At 37.7% G+C, this 23,645-nt stretch overlaps 1 protein-coding gene across 1 annotated transcript; it reads right to left on the reverse strand.

The window, feature by feature from the left end:
- Positions 1-326: 326 nt before the first annotated feature.
- Positions 327-22,342, reverse strand: LOC145632455 (protein NO VEIN-like). Its single transcript, XM_081684833.1, has 13 exons — positions 21,754-22,342; positions 21,275-21,615; positions 19,705-20,359; positions 17,979-18,083; positions 17,168-17,345; positions 12,390-14,110; positions 9,002-9,214; positions 6,479-8,725; positions 5,695-5,807; positions 3,513-3,894; positions 3,120-3,437; positions 2,013-2,267; positions 327-1,929 (listed from the first exon to the last, which is right to left on the reverse strand). Exons 1-13 carry the CDS (start codon positions 22,234-22,236, stop codon positions 841-843), a joined length of 8,100 nt encoding a protein of 2,699 aa, XP_081540959.1. The 5' UTR covers positions 22,237-22,342; the 3' UTR covers positions 327-840.
- Positions 22,343-23,645: the final 1,303 nt, after the last annotated feature.

A 23,645-nucleotide genomic window follows, 5' to 3' on the forward strand; every position in this document is an offset into this window, starting at 1 on the left:
ACCTTGCGTATAGACTCGAGATTTTGTTGAGTACGAAACTTGGCACTAAGTAGGTTGCTATAACATGAGAGGCCATTGTTGAATATACAGTGTCACCTCTCCAATTCCAGTACAATACTTATAAAGTTCACACTCCAAAAGAAGAAGAAAAAAAATCACGTCGAAAGTCTGAGCACTTAATACATATTGCCGCAAATCATATCTCTGGAAAGACCCCCAAAGAACATGCTACTTGGTTTCAAAATAAGCTAAGGAAGCAGAATCTAAGGGGGGGAAAAAACAGAGAGAAATAGCAGGAAAACAATTTCTAAGGAAAAGTACAACTATACAAGTTATAAAACTTGGATTAAAAATTAACTTAGAAATTTTCTTGGAGCTTTGCATCGACCACCAGTCTACCATTTACACTATTACATATTTACATGTTTAATAAAAATTAAAGACAAAATAATGGTCCTTGAGCCAATGATAAAAAATGATCCAAAATTTTCTTTATATTTACACTGTTTTTCTTAATAATTGCAACGTTTCACTTTTTAGAAACCTGCATACTAGGTGTAACATCAATACTTTTGGCTGTAGTTTCTCTCTCTATCTCTGACCTCTCCTAAAAAATTATGAAGTACGGAGTCTTAATTTCATTCCTTGGATTAAATTACACATCTAATTCCCTTCATAAAAAACAGAGACAGCTTTCACCAATGCGAGGACATTAATCTGTAGCAATTGTATCCATGGCAACATAGCTGAACAGATCAGACAGAGAATTCACTTGTCATTCAAAAGGTGTAATCAGTCATATAGAGATCACCTGGCAGCATATGAAAGAGATGCAGAACATTACTGAGAGGGTTCTTGATATGATTTTGGAATTGTAACAGTCAACTGCAGCTTTCCGAGTTGGCAGAGTTTTACCGGATTCTTATAAACCATGATCCTGGCAAGATTTTGGCCAGAAAGAAGAACATATGCTATACTGAAAGAATCACCTTTCTCTGCTGCAAATTGCCACTCTCGTGTTGATATGACAAACCACTCTTTCTTAGAATATCGAGAAGCTTTCACTTCAATGTATTCCCTATTCTTTTCATCTCCCATCACAATGTCAAATGGTAAGCCCGTCTCTTTATCTTGATTGACCCAATTCACTTCTGCTCCATCAGCATTTCCTGCAAAGTATCTGAAAGCCAACAGCTCTCCAAGTCTACCAATTCGCATTGCTTCTTGAGCACCTGGAGTATTAAGTTGATCTTTGCTTTTTGATTGTCCCGCTTCTGGGCAAAGGGACTCGACAACAATGTTGGTAGGATCAGGTAACATTTCCATAAATTGACGCTGGTTGCATATAAGATCATTTTGATTTTCAAAAAGAGGGAAGGCAGATGAATCAGGGCCTACGACTCCATCATCTTCAATAATAGCATCTTCATTTATGTTGGTTAAATTCACTTCAGCTTCCTCCTGTATCGAGCCCTCAAAAAGACCCTCAACTGTACCTGTATTGCGACTTTGATCCATGATCACAGGTTTTGACCTGGAACCATTGGCAAGTGAACAACTAAAACTGGGTGCAGTTTTCCAGTCCACAGGAGGCCAGCTTGAGTATGCTCGTTTTTTCTTGGAATTGGAAGATAGGTCATTGATATCAGTAAAAAGGGCATTTCCAGAAAGTGCTTCATTATTCTCCAACCAGGACAGTGAAGAAGAAAGAGACCAGACGGGCTCCTCAATGGGAACCTTTTCCATCTTCTGGCTATTAAGGATGAAAAACTCCATTTGCTCTTCAGTTGAACCAGATTCTGCCATAGTAGTGATCATGTGAAGGAAGTTGGCCAAATGCAACTCGGGAGAACCATCAAAGAATAATCGCGACAGTTCCATAAACACAGAGTGTGAATCAGAATCTTGAGTTGTGTATAGAATGTTGTCCTACAAAACAAAACCATGTGTATACCACTGAGAAAGGAATACATAATTTTTCAACAACATAGAAGTCCACAAAACTACACTACCTGAAGTAGGGAGTGGCATTCAGTCTTCTTCTTGGATGAACAGTCACACCTCTTTATTACATTACGATAGAACAACTTTTCAACTACACAAATTTTTAAATGATGTAACTTGCATCCAGACTGCTTGAGTTGACTGTATCTTTCTGGATGTAGATTATAGAGGTAACGCTGGGCAAAGGGAAGCACCCATGTCACCATAGAGGTTTTTAAGCCACAATCAGAAAGCCCATAGTAAATAGCTTCACGAAACACAACCTGCAATGAAGTAATTAATAAAAAAATTCTTTATAAGAGAATATAGCAAACTAACACTAGTTATAGAATATATTGGTATAGCAACATGTGCCGGCTCATCTGCACAAAAATCTTCCCCTTCTGCCCCACCTTGACCATTGTGGATTTAAAATATACAAGAAAAGCAATACAGGCAGGCATATGACAAAAAAAAAAACATTACAGCAGAAAACTCCAGCTCAAGGGATTTTAGCAAGAGGACAAATTCGAACAAGGTAACATTAGGAATATGCACCTGTAAATTTTAGTCATGCATATAATACAAGTAACTTGTTTTGTTTTAAGAAGAATAAAGTGAAGCTTAAAACAAAGCCCTACAAACAGCACATTAAAGCCTTCCCTTTTGAAATCTCAGCAGCAGCGACATCTATTGGGTGCAAAACAGGAGTCTTGCAACAAATATAGCCAAAATTTAACCCTTAATTCACCTGGATTGTTAATAAATCAAGATGAATAGTGAAATTGGCCAGTTTTCTTGTAAGGAATTACATCCATTTTCTGAAGCACTAACAGCCTCTGAAAGCTGAATGAGTTCCAATTAAATAATTCACCCAATAAGTCACTGCTAACTTTGACTTCTGTACATTTCAATGAATCAATAATTTCCATAACATCATCAGCATGTAAAGAATTCAAAGACACATAAGAATTCAAGCTTCTGGTTTTATACCACAAATATTTTCAAGCCAATAATCCAAATGAAGGAAAGGGTACCAAACTATAGAGTATATGCAATTTCCACCTTGCAACTACAATCAGTGAGCAGCGACAAGAGCTCTGTTCATGAGAGAGAGAAAAGGCAAATATACATACCTTCGAAATAGCAGGTATGCCTAAGTTCTGTAACAGAACAGAAACTTTTATTTGAAGCATCTCTCTTTCATCGTCGGTAAGCTCTCCAAAGTATAGAAACTCGATATTGTCTAAGTGCTTAAATTCTTTCTTTAAAGTATCATCATCAGACCAACATACAAGGCCAAAAGATGGGTGTAAGGAAACCCACTTATCTTGCATTGCTGGAAGTACTCTGAACTCTGACTGCAAGAGACATTCCTTCAAGTAAGACAGGTTATCAGGAGTGAACACACCACACTTCAGGTCATCCGCCCACTTGAGAAGAACTTGGAAAACCTGATACATGAAACACATTATTATCAGAAAATTTACACAGGTCAATAAGCTCGATAAATCATTGATATAACATACCGCATTAGCTGCCTGTAGAGGGGAAGAGTTTTCAGACAACTGCCGCAAAATCTTAAGGTAATGACTAAAAGAAGGGGCCTCGTTGACACCACACTCACTCACAAAAAAGTCATGAAGACCTGGATAAATAGAGCATAATGTCTTGCTACTAGCCTCTACAGAATTCTTCACATGCTTTCTACAGTCCAAAGCACCGGTAGAATCATGCCAGTAAGCTTCATCAGGCGATAGAAACACACCAGGTACAACATCCTCGTAGAGTTTGACAGAGGCGCAAGGGATGAATATGAAAGGCCCTGATTTTAAAGCATCCAGCACTTGTTGCCTACATGTTGTGATTTCCTTCCAAATGAAAGAATACATTTTTAACATTTGTGACAAGCTGCAAAGATCAAGTTCTTACTAAATTAGCTCCTTCAATTATAGTACATAAAGAGTACAGCAGAAAGTAGAATAATATTTTTCAGACTAATTTGGATGATACAGACGTCTTAGGCAATTCATAAGCAAAGTCACAGTACAACAGCCAAAAATTGTGGTGGCTGTGACTGGGCAAGAGAAGGGCATACAGAAACGCCAACTCTAAATATGATTTATGATACAAGAAAGCAAGCATGTGTCCTCACTTCTCTATTAATTAGATCTCTCCTGTCCAGCTTTCAGCCCCCTTCATTATTGTGAGTGAAAGAACCTATTCAGATTTGGTACAACTAAAAATAAAAATAAATAAATAAAAAAGAACTCTAACCTCTCCCAAATCTAATTGCAGTGATTTATCCTAAATATTTCATTTCAATAAGACAATGATTACCAAAATATACGTGGATTTCCCCTAAGCATTTTTTAAACTTCATGACTTGGTTGGAAGGAGTTAGAAAGGATATGAAGCATATGGATTTGCATGGAATGAGCCCAATGAGGTATTTGATAGTAAGGGATGGAGGAGAAAGATTTTTGTCAATGACTATACAGATTAATCACTTTTGGTTCATGTAACCGACCCCACTTATGGGATTAAGGCTTTGGTTGATTGATTAATTACTATAGGATGCAAGCCAATGGGACCCTAAAATTAGTCTATTCGAATTGGCACAATATCAATGAAATTTCATCATTAATACCACAAGGGATTGTTGTGATGAAGACAAATAATGTGCAATGACACCAATGAGTTGACAATTGATGGCTATGACATGGGGTATTAGTGTATTACCATAAGTGATTGAGTTGCAATGGATATGGTGGCTCATATTTTCACAATTCCATGTTTTAGAACTTAAAAGACATGAGGGATAAAAAAAATGATATGTTTCTCAGAGCCTAAGAGAAAGGAGAATGGTCAAGACACCTGCCTTGAAAATGAGAAGCGAATTCCATATTTTAAAATGTAGTCAGATTTAAATAGAATATAATATATGGAATAATGTGAAAAGTAGCCTATTCAAAATAATGCATCTGAATGTCATAATCATACAAAAAAAAAAAAAAAAAAAAAAAACTAGAGTTCATGACTTTCTACGTTAACTTGAAGGGCAGTAAATTAAAGAGGTGATAGGTCTGTGCCTTATGACACCTCATTGTGCCACAGTAAATTCGCCTCTCCTAGAACAATAAAGGTAATAGCTCTCTGTGCACCTCGCCAATTCTACACCACTTCCAGGTTCAAACATTCAATATATTGGTTTCGGAAAGCACATGGTGAGAAGAGCTCCCTAGCAGTTAGGCAAACGATGTGGGTACTATGATCAGAAAGGAATAGAAGACTTCTCTCAAATAGGGTTACTGCAGTGCCATGCAAGGTATAATTGCTTTCCTTACCTTTACATGAATTTGTACAACCAAAAGTTTCCATTATTTTTTGACAGGCTCTGTTCTTTCATTAGGATTTTCAGCCAGAAAATGTATACCCTTTCATGACTATTTATTAATAAAAATATCTTTTGTAGCTTCTTTAGATGGTAAAAAAGTACTGGGTTGTCCAATCTCTCTTACAAAGCCACAGCACTACAGCAGCACATTGATTTGAATGACTGCTTAAGTTTTCATGAAATATGCTGGAGCTAGATTACAATGAATTTCTAAATCAACAAATTTAAGATTAAGGACCAAGAATGAGCAGCTTTATATCAACCAATGATCAAGAATAGGCAGAAAAGTGACAAGCTCTGCAATAGATTACTACCTGGCTGTGAATGTAGACTCCAACGTTCTCCAAGTTTGAAGCATTGCCAATACATCATCAAGTGTAACTTCAGTCTTGAAACCAATTTCCGTCAATAGTTTAACACTTTTGACCTGTTTCAAAAAAACTACATATCTGAGAAATATTCAAATCATCTTACAGCATTCAAATAATTGCCAATGTTACACAAACAAAAGAACCCTCTCCTTTCAGTTTTATCATAGTATTGAGATATACTACCTATTTGCGGTAAATACATATATTTAGATGAGTGGCTTTAGAACAAGTTGTGAAGTTGACTATCCCATCAGATATACAACCTCCTTTACAAAAATGAAAAAAAAAAAATACAAATAATTAACACACTTTCCTTTATTGAGTGGAGGCAATCAGAGTGGTTGGTTGGTTTCATCTAATCTATACTCCTCAAGCTCACCAAATATATCAGACTAGAACACGGTGATAGTCAACTGTTTCCTAAATTATGTCTTATTTTAACAAGATTGCACCAAAGTCTGACACAAAAAGGTAAGGTCAGTGAAGGAACTGACAAGCACAATACTTCAATTTTAGACCGGAAACCAAAGAATCTCAGTCAGAGTGACATTCATTAAGGAGCTCCAAAAGGCAGAAACAAAGGATATCTCAATTGGAGTGACAAAGAAGTGGAGCTATTTGATGGAAAATCATTCAAAAGAAAGTTGATAATACCATGCAATTAAAATATCAAATTGAATCTAGCTTTAACATTGAACTTCTTACAAAGAATATCAATTAAACTGACCTTTGGAACAACATATGGGGCATGACAACCAAGAATAGAACGGACAGCATCACAATCATGAAACAACTCTTTTGGATATTGAAGCTCGTTTGATATACTTGAAACTGCCCACCTGATATCAGATATGCAATGCCAGAACGAAGATCTGAAACATAAGTCATTCAGACCAGACTTACTGCTGCAACAACCAAACACTTTATCACTGAAATGATCATCCCATAAGTCATCTAGAACTTCCAAGAGATATTTGCACCTCTCTTGGTTACCATCCTTAGACAAATGGGAAAGTATATGAACTAATTCAGGCGATTCCCAATCTCTAACCACCAATCCTGGGGATATGAGCTGTCTGTCACTCGTCATCTGACTAAGAACAGCAGGAGACAAGTCAGCTACAGATTTCTCAGAGGGAATTACTTTGACAAAATCTGTGACCCCTAAGTTCTGAAAAAACTTCCTCCACTTCATTAATCTACCTGACACTGACTCAGTAATGGGGTGCTTCAAATACATACCATCAACCTCGTGCCACTTGTAATTTAAACCACTTATCAATTTCTTTGCATCAATAGAATTTCCATATTCTTTATTAAAATGAATCGGCACCTCAACCGGTCGCTTGTATCCATGATTTGTTAAAATTAAAGCTTTACTGCATAGTTCAGAAATTATGAGTTCTCTTTCAACATGACAATCTACACAAGTAGAGTTCAAATGAAGCATTATAAAGGTGATATATTCCCTCATTAACTGCATGCTATCAGTCAATCTGTCATCCGATATAGATGGTAAAATATGAATCTTAACAAGTTCATGAGCTGACATCTGCTGAACACCAAGCTTCTGCAGCATACTTGTACAGTTATTGATTAAAGTAATGTCAGCAGATGCCTCTGAAAAGAGGGCAGGGCTTACAATCCTCAGTGTAGCATATAAGCAGGGAAAAGCTTCATTACCAAGTTCACCACCAAGGCCAGTGCTTATGTAGTCAGCATGAAACCAGATGGTACCATCATCCAACGAGCCATATGTACCATCAGACAGTGGAATAAATGGCACTTTTTTCAGGTTATTTATAAGATCCAGTTCAGAGCCTGAATTCCTTAAGTTTGGTGCATGGAAGTGAAACATGCTGTGAAGTTCATTAAGCAAAGAGAAAAGCCAATGAAGACCCATTGATTTTATACCATCTTTCATTCGGCCCAAGGAAGATATGAGCTGTACCAATATCTTTGGACCATATTCCTCAACACCGAGTGCTCTAGCAAGTACATCCGACAAACTTACATCCTTGTGTAAAAGACCAAGTCCAAGTTGTTCATACAGTATAGTGTCAGGCAACAGCATCTGTGCTTGCTCATTCCAGCCTCTTAAAACCTTGCATGGAGGGACCCACTTGTCCTTGCACCCAGCCTGAAGCAAGCAATTTGATTGACGTAATTTAGCAATAATCATCCGAGGGAGTCCAGAAAAAAATCCATGCACTTCACCCATAAGAGGAACAAAGCTCATGTAAATACTCACTGCTTTCGCAGGATTCTCTCGGAAACAAGGAAGAGAGCAAAATAATTTCTCTGCATTAACAAATAAAACAGGAAATTCTGACAATAACCACTGATTCCATGGGCTATCTCCATCAACTTCTTCTCTAGAAGAAGGAAGGACAAAGTCAGCTTGAAGTATAAATTTGAGGCCATATGTTCTCAGTGGTAGAAAAGCAAAAACAGGCTGCTGACCTAAGAATGGTTCATAGTCGCCATTTATTGTCTCATTCAGTGTCAAAGCCATAGATATCTCAGTCATATGAACATTGGACCGGATAACTTTGGGACACAGCTTGTTAGAAGCCACAAACCAAGTCATTTGCTCTTTCCCATGAGATACTTTGACAATTCCATCTCCTAATATCTCTTTTCTCATGATAATAAGCGAGTCATTTAGCATATTCCTTAACTTAATATTCTGAAGACGGTGAAGAAAAAGTAACAATGAAGGATGGAGATCAGAAAACATAGACAAAATGCTACTCATTGCTGATCCTTCAAGTAATTTTGATTTGAAAGGAAGCACTATACATGTGTTCCAACAATTCTTGCCCTTTTGAAAATCATCTCCAGGTACCAATCTTTTAAGCATGTCAACATCACAAGGTGGTACAATTGTTGGTAATACAAACCCAATCTGACCCTGACCGACATCAAACTTAATATGAAATCCATTTGAGTGAATTTCCGGAGCATCTGTAACCTGTGTGAAAAGCAACTAAAATTAAGATGCATAGGTGACAACTTATAAGATATAGAAGAAATATTTTCCAAAATATTCTGCTTGGCTTAAGAAAGTATTGTCTGCAGTATTTTTGCATGTTCACAATAACAAGCAATAAGCTAAGCGGTCTAAGCCATCCTGTAAAAATGCAAGTGAAACTACATGCTTTAACATAAACAGAAATTAAACCAGCATTTTTGTCACAAACTTGATACCAGTAACCATTTCATGATAAATGAGTATTTGATTGCATACCCGAAAAACTGATTTGAAACCAATTCCTTTTTGTCCAATGTAGCCGGCAGAAGACCCTTTTTTGGTAGAGTTCCCTACATCACAAAGAGCTCTTATATTCTCTGCATCAAATCCTATCTCATTATTAAGAATAGTAATTCCGCTATCTTGAAGGATGAAGCTTAGAGTAGGTTCCACATTGTCAGGGTAAACATTATCATCAGCATTCTGAACCTGTGAATTTAGAGATTAGAGAAATAGGAAGGTCATATATGTTACAATTGACAATTGGGAAAATCATCACATTCTTGCATGACAACATCCATTACAACAACAATAACTCTTGTTCTATGATAAAGATAACAATTTTACACCATGAAAGTAAATATTATGAATCAGGAAACCCAAAAAAGCAAATAAACAATCCCAGCCCCATCCTCCTAGCCAAACCCAAAAAACAAATATAAAGAGGAAAGACACAAAAATATTCGAATTTAGGCAATATATTACTTTTGAAGCATAATTAGTTTGGACATAATTCGTCATGTTTTCAAATCACATCTGTCAGTGTGTCTAGTAATCCCAGCAAATAAAAATACTGTGAAAACACCTATACAGATAGTATCTCCCATTCTATACAAGTTTATCATGATGATCCCCCCATGTTGAGGCAGGTATAGGGAGTAAAGTACATGCCACCTTACCCTGCCATTGCAAAGAGGCAAAATTTAGAACCTTAGACAGAAAGGCTGCCTACCAGATCACGAGGAGAGTTTAATTTAGCAAATGAAACAGACTGTATGCATACATCTAGACCCTAAATCCCTGCAACAACAGGATCCTCAGTTGATGTAAACAAAGTCAACAAGAGCTTGCCCATACAATTTTGCAGTTATTCTTTTAGCATAATTGGTAGATCAATATACAATATCAGCAATTCATCCCATTTTCATGTGTTTCCTCTCTTCAGCATCTCCCCTTCTTCAATATTCCTTTTTCTTAAACCCAATAAATTGTTTAATTGTACCACTATTTGGTCAACTGGGGGGAGAGTGTTAATAAGGAGTTCCATCATAATCTTGAGTTTTCCCCAGGTTTTCAAACTACATACTTGTATATAGTACCACACTTCCAATAGTACTACCCATGCCCCCACAGTCTTAATATCAGTATTAGTTTAATTTACTACTTATTTTAGAATAAACCTCATAACAACAATTCCATCTCTCTCCCCCTCTCTCTCTCAACCCATTTACATCATACTCATTGCCAGAATGAAGCTCCCTCTCTCTCTTCAAAACAGAGAATGAAAAAGGAGAAGTACAAAATTAACCAAGTGTCAAAAAATGAAGAGATTGAGCTTTAGTGTAGGAGGATGTGCCACACCCATATGTGTCACTGCAAAATTCACCATCTCAGAACATTTGAGTACAGAGTAAGTACTGTAATCAGCTTCTGACATGACAAGAAATTTTAACAGGTTTTAACAGCAACTTATACCAGATCATTCATTGCTCAATATTCGAAAAGACCCTTCAATTCATAAAATGGATTGTATATCACAAAAAATGTTGGCTCCATAGATGTATTAGTCACTCCTATAAAACCAAGCCATCACAAATGGATAGCCTATAAGGTTGTTACTACTTTAGAGCTTTCATTAAAAGATCAAATTAACAGATAGTTGGCACCTGGAAAGATAGGACATCTTTGATGTTTCTAGTTTTGTGGGCCTCCCTTCTCCATGTTCTTTCTCTCGTATAAATCAGTGGTTCTACCGGGGACGAAAACCAATTAACCAAATTATATTATTTGGTTCTAATGAAACCGTAAACACATCCTTGACTAAACTTATTATTGGAAAGAGATACTCAAAGAATGCAGTATGGCAAAGCTAAAACAAAGACCCAGCCTAAAAAGTGGATACTGCCAAATGGAGTTCCACCAAATACTTTTTGAATAAGAAAAGGTATTATATTAATAAATGTAGAAGAAGATTACAGAAAGAGGACAAGAAATTACCAAATTGATCCAATTCCTTTGAATCTCCCAAATTGTTTAACCCTCAAAAGTCCCTGCTGCCCTAACCATAACGATGCTAACAAAAGTACTTTAACATAGAGCACAGCACATGACACCAGCTTGATCCCTGGATTAATTCGTAGCTACATATGCTATTACTTACCTAAAATGGAAGCAAAAGCCAATAGGAGTAGACTCTTAAGATAATGGAATTCGTTTTGTCCAGCACAGCATGCAAATGTCTAGTGAAATTCCCCATTCCATGACACATTTCATTTGTATTATCCCCCCCCCCCCCCTCTCTCCCAAAGCTAGCATAGACACAAAAGCCTGCACCTTCCCTATGAAATTTGCTAATGGAAATGCAGAATATTAGGGTTAAGTCAAGCATGTAAATAAAAGGATTTACACAAAATGACAAACAAAGTATCTCCCGTCAAAATCTTAGTGCATCAAAAGGTTGTGTTTCGACACATGCACTCGTCTAGAAGTATGCAGCCTAAAATAACAAAACTTTATTATATGATAGATTTAACTAAAATGACTTGCCATATGTAAACTTATTAAGATTATTTAGTCAGTCAAGTGTAATGAAGCGACTTAGAGGAGGGTATTATGGGTAGTTTAGTATTTTGGTAGCTATCAAAAGTGGTATGGGCAATTTGGGAAGTCTAGTATTATTAGGTTAGTAGTTTTTAGCTTTAGTATAAACAGAGAGAGGGAAGAAAGAAGAAGGCAGAAATTTGGTGTGAACCCTTGAGAGAGTTATGGCCTAAAGCCATTGTTAGAGTTGTGAGCTAAACTCTATTGGAGAGTAATAGCCTTAAGCTATCAAACCTATCTTTTGTAATCATTGCCATTTTTAATCAATATCCAAGCTTTAATTTTTTTTGTTGTATTATTAAATCAGAAATATAAACCCAGAAAATCAGTCCATTACATCAAGCACTGGCAACCAGCGAACATAACCGTGGACTCGCATCACTCAGGTGCCAACATTCCTCACTTATTATTTTTCTTCCTCTTGAATAGATGCCACGATTTTCAAATGTAGAGTTTTTTGAACCCTGACAAAAATTTTCCTTCCACTTAATTTCCCTCTAGTGAGTGGTGAGTGCAATATCCCGTGTCCACGCCCAGGGTACGCCATCCATCACAACTACAAGGATCTCAACTAAATACTTAGTAAGACAAAACTAAATAAGCCATGAGTTTGCAATATTCAATTAAAGTTCCATCAATAAGTTTAAATTTATGGAAAAAAGAGAATAGCTAACATAAAATCCAATCAAGCAACTGTGATACAAAACCAAGAATAAAAAAATAAAAAAAACCAAAGTCCTCTAAGCATGGATACAAAATAAGCATAAAGGCACACATGACATACCAGCTCAAGAAGGAAATGTGAGTCTTGCGAATACAATTCTTCTGAGAGACAATGAAGTGCTCGCCCCAAACGGGCATGTTGTTTCTTCAACAAACTACTCTCCACATCAGAGATATTAGGGTCCAATCCAAATTCATCCCGCCTAATTGATTCAACAACAAGAGCAGCCTTCTCTATGTCATGTTCAGCCAGGTGATGTGATAAATTATTTTTAGAATACTGCACTTCTGAGCCACCTATGGTCACGGATGCATCCATATCATTTTTATGCAGGTCGAGTCTTTCAGAAGGAGAAGAGGTCTTTTCAGGTGGACACTGGGTAAGGTCAATCTCCTTCACATCAGAACCCATGTTTGTCAGTGAAGGAACTCCAGTTAGTATCAAGGACTTGTAATCAGTTATTGGACAAACTGAATGGTGATCATGGATCCACTCAACTATACCCAATGATAAACCAATTTCATGCAGCATAAGACGCTCCATATGTCCTTTACACTGAATCAATATAGCTGAAGCAACATCTTTGACCAAAGACTGCATTCCAGAAAGTAATACATCAGCTGCAAAACAGCGAAATTCTGAAGGCAGGAGAGCTAGACAATCAATGACAATTCTTGATGCAAGGGACACAGCACAATTCATCCCACTCGACTTCTTGACAAGATTCACACTTGAATGACAATTAACCGATTCATTCTCTCTCGGTATTTTCTCACTCCTATGCCCATTACTATAATCCATGTTTTGCACAAAATCTGCCATGACAACTTCAAATCCTTGCCGTGCCTGGCATTTTAGAAGGGACAAGGGCACATGACTTTTCCCACCAGACAACACAAACAATGAAAGAAGCTGCACCGCAACTTCAAAAGGCGATTCATGAAGTAAAGCTTGAAAGAACAGATCCCCAGAAGCTAAATGGTCAATTCGAACAACTTTACCATCTCTTGTCAAAAGACATAAAAAGCCTTCCACATTAACCTCTGAATGCAGCCATTCCAGAAGAGGCCCAAGTGAAGGAGCATACACAAGATCCCAATGCAACCATGAGTTTAGATCTGTCAAATATGGTGTTTGAAGTAATATTTCAATGGCATTTCTTGATGTAACTGATCCAAATTTACCATCAACCCGCTCCAAGTCTGCTATCAGCCCAGAATTGTCAAACACGTCAATTCCATTAGCACCAGCAGAATCAACATACTTAGAGGTGCCTGACAATGTTGCAGAGAAAACAACACAATTGGATGAAACACTGTTTTTCTGCTTCCCTACCAACTCTAGGAGCTCTTGTGTACTACAACTTTCGTTAATTCTGAAACTGATTTGAGGAAATTGCAGAATAAGCAGTTCAGATATTTTATCCTTGGTTACAACGCCTTCCTCCCAGAGGCTGCTTGAGGCTTGGGACAATAACGTAACCAATTGTTGTTGAATCATGGTAACCTCCAACAACTGGGATTCATGAACCTCCCCTCTAACAAAATTCAGGAGTTCTTTAGGGAGTAAAGAAGAATTTCTTTCTAAGAACGAAAAAAAATCCCCATGACCAAGCAACTTGAATTCTTTAACTGAAAACTTCTCACTCAACCAAACTTCACAACGAAAAAGTTCCTTTATAAACATGAGCAATCTATCCACAAGTGAACTTCCACCAGATAACAGAGTGCTTTCAACTAGATAATCTGAGGCTTTTCTGACAATATCTTCCAAATTAACACCTGAAAATTGGAAAAGGCACATACGAATAATGATAAGAAAATAATATGGATCCACAAAAGCACAAAGGGAGTCAAGGAAGCAGCACCCATGGAAGTAGTTGTATGCATAATCTTGCTGGGTGAAAAAATGATATATGGAAGCCAAATATGAAGGCTATAATACACGAAATCGGAGCAATTTAGGAGGTGTCAGAACTCGGAGTCGAAATTTCACGGAGCATTACGGGATGCATCCCGGGGTCAGATAAAAATATAAAATTGTTTCGATCCATATATAACCATTATCTGGCTACTTACAGGCCTCATGAAAGCTTATAGCCAATACAAGAGGCGTGTACAAAAACGAGCAAATTGACCGTTTTAAGGCATATTGGATAGTTCCACCCACCTAATTGGACACCCGGAAGGTATTAGGGACCATGGTAAACATATCGGCAATTTTTATTTCCAGGCAAAAAAAGGTCAAAAATTTCTAAAATTAAAGGATATTATCCACGTTTTTTGAGGAATTTTTTATGTTACGGGGCCCGTTAGCGAAAAGTCTTGAGATCGTAGGGAATACATCTTAGGATCATATAATGCCGTTTGGAACCATATATGACCATAATATGTTGTCAAAAATGTCCGTGGTAGGCTTCATTTCACCAAATCGATGCAAGTTTCGAACGGGTAAATTGACCGTTTCAAGGCATATTGGACGGTTCCGCCCACCAATTGGACTCCCGGAGAGTATTAGGGACCATGGTAAACATCTCGGCAATTTTTAATTCGGGTCGAAAAAAAGGTCAAAAAATTCCAAAATTGAAGGCTATTATCCACGCTTTTTGAGGAATTTTTGAGGTTACGAGGCTCGGTGGCGAAAAGTCTTGAGACCCTAAGGGATACATCTAAGGGTCATATAATGCCGTTTGGAACCATATATGACCATTATATGTTGTCATAAATGTCCGTGGTAGACTTGAGTTCACAAAATCGATGCAAGTTTGGAACGGGTAAATTGACTGTTTAAAAGCATATTGGATGGTTGCACCTAGGGGTGTTCAAAAAAACCCGACCCGATTGTCCCGACCCGATTTCCCGATAAATACCCGATGGGAAATTTAGGAGAAAAAACTGTTTTTTCGGGACGGGCTTCTATCCGGGTCGGGACATGGGGCGCATTTTTCCATTATCGGGTACCCGAATACCCGATAATCATTTTTTTTTTTTTTTTTAAAAATCGCTACTAACTTACTAAGCCCAGCCAATAGTATAAGTTTGGAAATTAGGGCTCTCTTCCTCTCTCTCCGCCGCTCTCTCTCTTCCTCTCTTGCTCTTCCTCTCTCTCTCTCTCTTCCTGCCTCTCTCTCTCTTCCTGCCTTCTTCTTCCCAAAGAGATTGTTCGTGTTTTTTGATGGATCTGATGTAAAAGTCAAGTCGAAGGAGGATGTGTTCGAGCTGGGTTTTTTTCTGGTACATTTCTTCGATGGTTTTTCCGGTGGTCGGAATCCATGGGTTTTTTCTGGTACATTTCTTCGCCCAACAATGTCGCAGTCTCGCAGTGGTCGTCGCTATGTTCTATGTTGCAAGTTTGCAACTTGCAACAGTACCTTTGGAGCAAATTAATTATAATTTCTAATTAAATTTCTAATTATATTTTCTAATGTAATTAAATGTTGCAAGACTTGTTCTAATTATATATTTTTCTTCTTCTAATTCTTTGTATATTTCAAATTTTATTATTATTATTGAAACAAAGCTTTGTGTAATTGGGTATTTTGTATCTTGGTTGTTCAATTGTGTAGAGTTTGGGTAGAAGATCTAAATTGTTTTTCAATTTTTTTACCTTTTGGGAGAAAATTAATTACAATCATTCAAGAATCCGGGTACCCTATGTCCCGACCAGAATAATTCGGGTACCCGAAATCGGGTACCCGAATTATTCGGGTCGGGACATGGGACAAATTAAGAAGTACCCGAAACTCCAGGTACCCGGGTTTTCGGGTACCCGGATTTGAACACCCCTAGTTGCACCCACCCAAATAGTCTCCGGGGGTGCATTAGGGTCCATGGTAAGCATCTCGGCAATTTTCATTTCCGGGTCAAAATAAGTGGAAAATTGTCCAAAATTGAAGGTGAATTTTCATTACACTATTTCGAATCAATTTTTGACATTTTGGATGCTACTGGGGTCATATAGGAGGTGAATAATTATCATAGGAGCTTGCAACCCAATTACATTTAGAAGAAAACGAGAAAAACTAATGACAAAGAACAATAATTTCAGAATCAGAACATAAAACAGAGCATGCTGTGCTTTATTACAATATGTTGTAAAAAGAAGACATGTTGGGAGTGTTGGACTATAGCATCTTGCTCCTAGACTTGGCTTAAGGTATTCCAAAGAGGGAGGGGAGAGACGAAGATTACACAATTAGCTTAAGTATTGAATGTTTGCACCAAACATACTGCTAGTTACATCACCAATGTCAACACCTGGTCAAAGCTCTCCCTTGTGTTCGGGTTAGATTTCGGGTTAATTTTGGGTTGTGCTCAAAACTATCAAAAATAGTGTATAACTTAATATTAGTACAAAGTATGATTTATGGGTGGAATTCGGGTTGTTCGGATTCTGTTTAGGTTGGGTTTGGGTTACTCTAAGTAACTTCATGTCGGGTTTGGTTCAGGTCGGTTTGGTTCAGGTCGGGTCAGCCTTAGTAGATGTCCTACTTTCGCTTGCTCCTGTATATATAAGTTTCTAGTAGAAATCAGTAATGGAGTATCCGAAATTCTTCCAAACTTTCATTCCATCTCAATTAACTAATCAACACTCCATGTTATCCTATAGTTAAGATATAAAACTGAGTTCTTCACATTTAGATTATTACCATTAATTTCCAGCCATGCTGAAAATACAGACTTCCAGCACATCTAAGCTTTGCACTTATGAAAACCAACGTAAGTAAGTCAAGAATCCAAAATATCGTCCTTTTCTCATATAGTAATTGATCTTTGTTAAACCAGACAACCCCCTCCCCCCGGGACAACATCAAACAAGAAACCAATTGAATTACTTACATGGAGCAATCTTTGACGAATCCCTATTGTGAAGGCCAAGATCCTTTTCAATGGGATCAATATCAATGCTTTCATACTCCATTATCTCCTTAGCTTGAATGTCTTCCTGTCCCAATTCACCCATGAATTGGAATGTATCATACATGCTATCCCACATCCCCTTTCTAATAGATGTTACCTGCAACATTAGGGGTAACATTATATATTCATGTTCTCAAACCCATTATCCTCAAGAGCATTGTATCATGACCAGACTAATTATTGTACACACATACATCGCAAACGGAGGCAAATTCGTCATCCCATAGCAACTCAATCAATCAAACAAATATAATATCCACAAACACTAAGATGCAGCAGATTCAAAAAGCTCAATAAACTAGAAAGTGAATAATTTTACAAGGGTCATGCAATTTTCAATTTATTTAATATATCAAAGGAGAATCAAACAAACTTCTACAGAAGAGAACTAGAGGAGAAAGTATATGGACTATGGAGCCCCAGTCACAGAGATTAAAACTTAAAAGACATTCCCCCCCACCCCCACCCACCCCCCCCCCCCCCAAAAAAAAAATAAATAAATAAATAAATAAATAAAACCATTGTGTAGCACAAATGGAGGATAGTAAAAGGAAAACAAAAAAGGGAAAAATCTAAACACAACCACAGAACATGGCCTCATGACTCAGCCATCTAAGAGAATGCAGAGCCACATAGTTATCAAGATCAGTTTCTCAGACAACTAAATTATTGAATCATGGGACAAGAAAAAGGATACCAAGATTCTCACGATCAAATGAAAAATACTCACCGCAACATTCAGCAACCCTACAAGTGGATAATCTGAAAATGCTTTTCTAATTCTTTTTCTTTTTCCACCTGTCATTTTATGGAATTCTAGCATTTTTTCCAAGACCTGCACCATAAGACAAGGTAAACACATTTAACAGCATCCTATATAGTACAAAAAAATTGCAGCAAATATAAGATAACTAAAAGACAAATCTAGAGATTTACTTTCTAGCATAATGCTATGCCTACTTTTAAGAATTATTTGCCAGGGAAATGGATAACACCCCCCTTTGTGTCTTTTTATACTTCTCTTTGTAATTTGGCCAATTAAAAATGGAATCAAAAGCAGTTTCACAATTTCAACAGATTAAATTTCAGCAATTGGTATTTGGTGCTCAAAACAATATAAGCTGAAAAAAGATCCAAGTAGCTATACCCGGTTTACTCCATTATATGACCTTTGATTACCACTTGTTACCGAGTAGATACGAGAAGATTATCATAGGGGGCAAGTTCATTACATTTATGAGCCTTAAATGCAGCCACCACTTGACAAATATTTCTATGCAAGCCTAGCAAATTAATAGTCTTGATATAGTGTATAAGGTAATCTCAATGATATACAGTACAGCCACAATAGCCTTAATTTTCTTCAGTGTTGATTTACAATACCTGCCTCAAAGCCTTAATATTGAATTTTTGTGAGTGTAAAATTCCAATATAATACACTATTTGCCCTAACATATAAGCTCTACTAGCAATCAATTAACATCTAATTGCAGCAAGGTTTTAAGATCATATTTCAGTAATAGTTTGCATTAGATCATTAGCAATGAAAAAATCAGATGTATGTAACAATAGAACAACTTTCTCAACAGCTACATACTCCCTCCATTTCACAAAGATGGTTACACTTCACTTATCACAAAATCCAAGAAAATGATTAGAAGTCCTGGAATGTTGTAAGAAAAAAACAATAATGAAAAGTAAGTAGTGGAATGATATAAGAAAAGAATATTAAAATAGTGAATAGACATCTAGAGGTGGAATTCTATGTTGCTTATCCAACACAGTGTCGGAGGACTCAACTCCAAAATTTAGGCGGACACGTCAACACGGTCAAAAGAGTGTCTTCACCGGTTTTCTAGACACGGCTATCATATAAAGTGTCCAGAAAATTTCTTTCAACCTTTATGTTAGACATATTAATAAAAATCAGATGTAAAATTAAAATACTTCCTAAGTTCCCCTAATATTGCAACATAGAGGAGAGGGCACGGATTTTAAGAAGCAGAGAGAAATAGAGAGGAATAAAGATAGGACCCATGAGATGAGGAGAGAGAAAGGAAGGAAGAAGACATGTGCAAATAAGGAAATGTAGCAATATTTGTGACACCTCTTAAAATGGTAATTGTTGCAATATTAAGGGAACATGGGAAGTATATAATTAGTCGTAAAATTAAAAGTTAAATATAATAACGCATCCGTTTCTTATTATTGTATGTGCAATAAAAGAATATATTATATCTCACAAATAAGACATTATGTTGCACATAATAAGAAACGGAAGGTAGTAATTATCTGTAAATAAATTAAGAATAATTTCTTCATGATGATGAGTCATTTTCATCTTTAGCAAATGAGGGAGAAAGAAGACAATGGAAAAGCAAAAGTGAACACTTGTTAGCAGCTAAAAAGAGACATTCATAAAATAAAAAGTAGTTCCAGCGGAAACACTAACATACCTCTACTGCTGTGTGCTGCCGGCAAGCCTCCTTCCAGGTTGTGATAAACATCCTAATAGAATCATTATCATCAGCAATGTTTGAATTAATTTCCTCCTCTGGCTCAGTGCTTCCAGAGAGTAAGAAAGAACCTTGTTCATTTGCCTTTCCATGACTCTGACTTTTCAATTTTCTTTTCTTTTTCGGCAGCGTGCTTCTCTGATTGCAATTTAAGCTCTGAGTATGTGGAGAAGAATTATCACCAATTTCTCCTTTCAATCCCAGCCTTGTCCTCTCTTCAGCTACAGATGGGTAAGGACAGCTACTCACCCTATCTCCATTTTTTCTTTTTACGGAAGAGGACTGAGACTGGTTACTCGTTAAGTTGTCATTTCCTAGATTTTCATTATCAGAGATATCTGTCATATCCTCATCCTCATCAGAGCTAGACGAAACAAATCGTATGTGCTTCCCACGGAAGTCCTTGTTGACAGAGGCAAAGGATGTGACACGCTCACTTATGACACTGAAACGGTTATCAAGTTCCTTCTTTTGCAAAGAGAAAAGTGGCCTTTTTTTACTTGGCTTATTGCATTTCTCTTTCACTGCCTCCATACACTTCTCCAAAACAAGATTTTGAGCATTCTGGGCCTTGCGTAAGAAACCTATGTGCAACCTGAAACAGTATTGTAGGTATTAGATCACATCATCTAATCATCAGTGATTGTCCAAGAAAGAGGTTTGAGCAAATTTGACATTTTATGTAAAAGCCAAAAGATTTTTCTTGTAAAACGGCAACTAGCACCACTCCCACTACAGGTTTGAATTTCCAAGAAGACAACTAACAGGATTTTAAGAGTTTGGAAACAAACACTGCTCAATGTTGTGAATAAACAATGATCATCAGGCTCCAACTCCAAGTATAGAGAAACCAATTTCAACATCATTTCTTCAACTGCTAAAGTAACCAAACAGCACACGAAGGGAGAGCTATGAGCTTTCCTAATTTTGGTTCAATGAATATTCAGCTGAAAAGTTAATAAACTTGGAAGTATCAAGCTATTTTGCTCAAAAAGGCAGTCTCCTTATGCATAAAGAACCTGAGTGGAGACACACTTTAGGGTGCAATAAGACCGCAACTCGGAGATAAGAATTTCAAATGTCCCTATATTTTCCAACTTTTAGTATGTGTTCAATGATAATCTTGGCAATTGTTTGTAGCATTCACTTTTATCTACAAGCTTAAAGATTGATCTATATATGCATAAAACATTCAAAGGCTACTGCTGTGATTATATAGTGCTTCACACTTATCCCAGCCGACACTGAAAAAAAAAGAGAGAGAGAGAGAGAGCAAGGGGTCATTGAAAAACCAATGTACCACCCAACGTTCACTTATCACACATCTCAAGGAAAGCAACAACGTAAATTAGGAAGCATCAAAGACACAAGCAAGCATTTAACAAGTACCACAAGCATGATGTTTGTTAACTTGTGAGAAGTTTATATCATTTTTGTTAGGCAGTCAAAAACCAGTTATAAATTGTTCTTAAAAGGTAATAGTAACAACTAACAAGTGATAATTGCCTACCCCAAACTCTGGATCCGCAAGCCAAGTAACCTGGGGTTTGTCACTTTACACTTCCTTGCAACAAAATCCAGGAACTCCTGGATTGCAACCTTCTGGTTCTTCTGTTTCTTACTATAAAACAGCAAAAGATAAGAAACTATTTGGTCGGTTGTTATCTCGTACACTTCCTCCACATCTTTGTTTAGAGAGAAATAGTGCATGACAAGGGGGTGCCGTAAAAAAGGACCCAACTCAAGCTCTTCAAACTTCTCAACACACTCATTCTTGCATATGGCCTCTTGCAAATCAAACAAAGACGTAATCTTGTGAACAGCCACATGACAGCGAATAAACGTATTGACCTAACATACAAAAAACACGACAATCAACAAATAAATTTCATTCATACCTAACATTATAGGCCAAATAAAAATACTCCATCACTCTAAAATAACAGTTCACACAAATGTCATAAAACACACAAAATTGCATAGATTAACCTGTGCTTCGACAAGGATAAGTTGGTGGAGGGAAGGAACTTGATGGAGCTGAAACCCTAAAGAATCCCAAGAGTCAGCTTGCAAGTTAGCCAACACGCATTGCGACAGCTTCAAAACGGAAACATGCTCTCCAGCTCCAATGATTTGACGTCGAGCACTCCCAACCGCAGTCTCAATCTTATCAAGAGTTTCCTTACGATCACCAGCATTCGGAAATTTGGGATTTGGGCGAATACTAATCGATTCGCTGTTTCGTTGTTGATTTTGATTCTGCAAAGGAGGATGGCTAGGGTTGTAGTTGTTCGTGGTTGCAGGGGATGATAAATTGGGATTATTCTGCGGAAATCCAACGGGATTATTAATATTATGAAACTGAACTCCAGGATTGGTCGGAATTGGGAAATTGTTGTAGAAATTGGGGTTTTGAAATGGTAAATTAGGGTTTTGGAAAAGAGGGTTTTGATTGTGAGAGTATAAGCCCATGCTTTGGAGGAGGAGGAGATTGGGATCAAATTGCTGCGGCGGAGGCTGAGGCTGAGGTTGTGGTGGAGGTCCACGACTTCCGGCGAAGCGTTGGGGACGATGGTTCTCCATTGAAGAGAGATTGAAGGTGGCGGGAAAGAGTCTGAGGGTTTAAGCTTTAAGCAGGGTTTTAAGGGTTTTGCAATTTTTTAGCGTCCAAACAATATAAGGGTAAGTTTGGTCTTTTCATATACAATAAAAAACGATTAATGAACTAAATTATTAAGGAAAATTTGTTAAAAATAATCCCAACTTTTACGTATTCACCTTAAATAATCCTAACTTTGTATTATTTTAATATAATCCTAACTTTGGGTGTATTCGCTCAAAACAGGCCCTTGTGACCGGTAACTTGTTAAACAGGTAATTTTTTTTAAAAGTTAATTGACACGAGTCATCGTGTTAATGATTGAAAATATATTTAAAAAATTTAAAAATGTTAAAAAAAATAAAAACAAAAAACCCAACCCAAGCCCCCAACCCACGACAACCACCGTCATCGGGCCTGCCACCGGCCTAGTCCAAGTCCCCGGCCTTAGCCTGCTACGTCAAGACCCCCTCCCCTACGCGGCCACCAATACCCACCACCGCCCTTTGCCTCTATCCCAACCACCAAATCTCCTAGTCAAAACACCTCCTCTCTTCCTTTCCCCACCTTACCAAACTGCCGCTGACCTCCTCCTTGCACCGAAAGGTAAAAAATAGAGAGGGAGAGAGAAAGAAAAAAGGCGGTGGTTAATTGATGGGATCAGAGGGCGTAGTTTTGTGGGTGAGGAAGGTGAGAGAGGATGGTTTCAGGGCCGGTCAAGGTGCGGCGATTTCGAGGCTGGGTAAGGTGCAGCGAATTTAAGGCTGGGCAAGCGGGAGGTGGAGGTTTCTGGCTGGTAAAGGGAGGCATAAGGTTTTTGGGTTAGGCGGCAAGGGGAGGGGAAAGTGTCGATGGTTGTCTGGGAGGGGATGTGGATGGTGACGTGGTGTGGCTGCGCAAGGAGAGGGGGGAGGGTTTTGGGGCTGGGGATAGGGATAGGAAGGATGGTGGTCGGAGGTGCTGGAGAAGGGGAGGAAGAGGGTATTTGTGGAGGTTATGGGAGAGTGTGGTGGCGGTAGTTAGAGGTGTACAAAAACTGGCTCGGACTTGAAAACTGACCTGAACCGGACCTATTAGGACCGGACCTGATCCGGACCAGTAGATTCAGGTCCGGTCCCGATCCTTGAAATTCAAGGATTTAGGTTTCAGGTCCGGTCCAGGTAAAACTCGGAATTTTCAGGTCTGGACCTGAAACCGGTAAAACTACTTTTTTTATTTAATAAGTTTAAACAGGTCCATAACAGGTCCTAACAGATCTAAACAGGTCTAGAAATAAGTCTAA

This window comes from Chenopodium album, chromosome 5 (assembly GCF_948465745.1).
Source record: "Chenopodium album chromosome 5, dcCheAlbu1.1, whole genome shotgun sequence".
Lineage (NCBI taxonomy): Eukaryota > Viridiplantae > Streptophyta > Magnoliopsida > Caryophyllales > Amaranthaceae > Chenopodium > Chenopodium album.